General features: G+C 47.7%; 1 protein-coding gene across 1 annotated transcript in view; it reads left to right on the top strand.

Annotated features, from left to right (window-relative positions):
* LOC119586876 (uncharacterized transmembrane protein DDB_G0289901-like) overlaps window positions 1–1929 on the top strand; it is a 2429-nt gene extending 500 nt beyond the window's left edge. The window contains exon 2 of the mRNA XM_037935608.1: window positions 102–1929. Coding sequence (XP_037791536.1) covers window positions 102–1748 — 1647 coding nt within the window. The 3' untranslated portion in view covers window positions 1749–1929. The remainder of the gene's footprint in view (window positions 1–101) is intronic.
* Window positions 1930–1933: the final 4 nt, after the last annotated feature.

Here is a 1933-nt window from a genome sequence, read left to right as displayed (position 1 = left end):
GCTATTTAGTATTAAAAAATAAATAAATAAAAATAGTTAACACGATTTCTGAGAACATTTCGGAATGTCATCCCTTTAAGGTAATTGTTTTTCTTCGACAGATCTTCATCTCCGCCTTCTTGGCTAGTGCATCTGCTGCCCGCCTGGGTTATTCTCAGCCGACGCCCAGTGGCCTTTCGCTTTCCGTGGGCGGCCTTGATCAGTCGCCTGCCCCGCTCTCAGACGACCGCTTCACTCTGCCTACGCCAGATAACGTCGCGCTCCCAGCCAACGGATACACCCAGTCCACACCCATCGCTGCTACCATTCCAGAGGGTGGGTTCACGCCCTCTGGCTCTTTCGACAGTGGATTCAGCCAACCTGCATCAGGTGGTGTCTCCCTCCCTGAGATTGGATTTGGCCAGCCCTCTCTCAATGGCCAGACTCTTCAGGAAAGCAGCTTTGGACAACAAGCCGGTGTTCTAACTACTCCTGCAAGCAATTGCAGAGATGGAGAAGTCTTGCATGTTGACGGGACCTGCGTTGTTCCTGAAATTACTCGCAAGGTCTTTCTCTACAGCATCCCCGAGGGCGCTCAGCAATTCAATGGACCACCACCAAGCATTCCACCACCAAAAGTTGAGCATAACATCCTTTTTGTCCGCCTTCCTGAAGGAGGCGTAGGCCCAGAACCCATTATTGTACCTCCACCAAGGCAGAACAACATCGTCTACGTCCTCAATAAGATGAATGGTCAGGATCAGCGTGTTATCGAAGTGCCAGCTCCTCCGTCCTCCGATCCTGAGGTTTATTTCGTTTCATACGGCGAGGGCGAAAACCCAACTCTCCCCGGCGGCATCGACCTTCAGACTGCTCTTGGCTCAGCTGTCTCCGCCACAGGACAAATCGTCGCCAATACCGGAGACTTTGACGCCTCTGGTGTCTCCAGTACCCCTGGATTCGACGGAATCTCTGGAACAATTGACTTCGATGTCAATCAAGAAACTGTTAATTTCGATGATTCTTTAGGAGCTAGGAACGATGCTGATGATGTGTACACTACTGATAGTGTAAACAGTGCTTTCATTAATGGTGACGGCGGATTTAGCGCTGGAGGACAAGGAATTCCGACTGCAATTTCAGGTAACAACTTCGAACTCTCAGGTGATCACGCAGTCACTAACGGTGGATTCGCTGGCAATGCTGGCAGTTTCTCAAACAATGGTGTCTCAAGTAGCATCGCAAACGGTAATAACGATTATTCTGGCAACAATCGTGGTTTCACCAACAACGCTGGTTTCACTGGCAACAACGGTGGTTTCTCCAACAATAACGGTGGTTTCTCCAACAGCAACGGTGGTTTCTCCAACAACAACGGTGGTTTCTCCAATAACAACAACGGTGGTTCCTCCAAGGGTGAATTCTCCAATACTGCAAGTGGAATCTTGAATAACAATGTTGGATTCTCCGGTAACAGTGGTGGATTTTCCAGCAACACCAACAGCTACCCTGAATTTTCTGGAAACAATGGTAATAACGGTGGATTCTTGGGGAATAGCCGTGGCTTCTCCGAAAACAGTGGTCCCTTCCCCGGGAACAACAGTGGATTCCAAGGCAACAACGGCGGATTCTCAGGAAGCCAGCCCTCAGGCAATGACGGAGGACTGGTAAACGGAAATGGGTTTAACGGTAATAACCGTATCGTTTCTGGAGCTCTAACAGCCTCTAACTCTGTCTCTGCTCCTTTGTCCCTTTACTCAAGTCCCTAAGGTGACTTGGTGGCTATTGCTTGAGAACCAACCCGCGAGTCATGGAAAACACTTCGAAAAAATACCGAATCTTAACTAACCTTAATTTAATATGCAGTATTTAAAATTTTCGTTTCATTTTGTCTAGTCAAATAAAAAAAACGTTTTGTAGAGAATTCAAATAAAAACTGAATGAAATACCTCTA

This window comes from Penaeus monodon, chromosome 22 (assembly GCF_015228065.2).
Source record: "Penaeus monodon isolate SGIC_2016 chromosome 22, NSTDA_Pmon_1, whole genome shotgun sequence".
In the NCBI taxonomy this organism is placed as follows: Eukaryota; Metazoa; Arthropoda; class Malacostraca; order Decapoda; family Penaeidae; genus Penaeus; species Penaeus monodon.
This window is presented reverse-complemented; position numbering and strand designations above follow the sequence as displayed.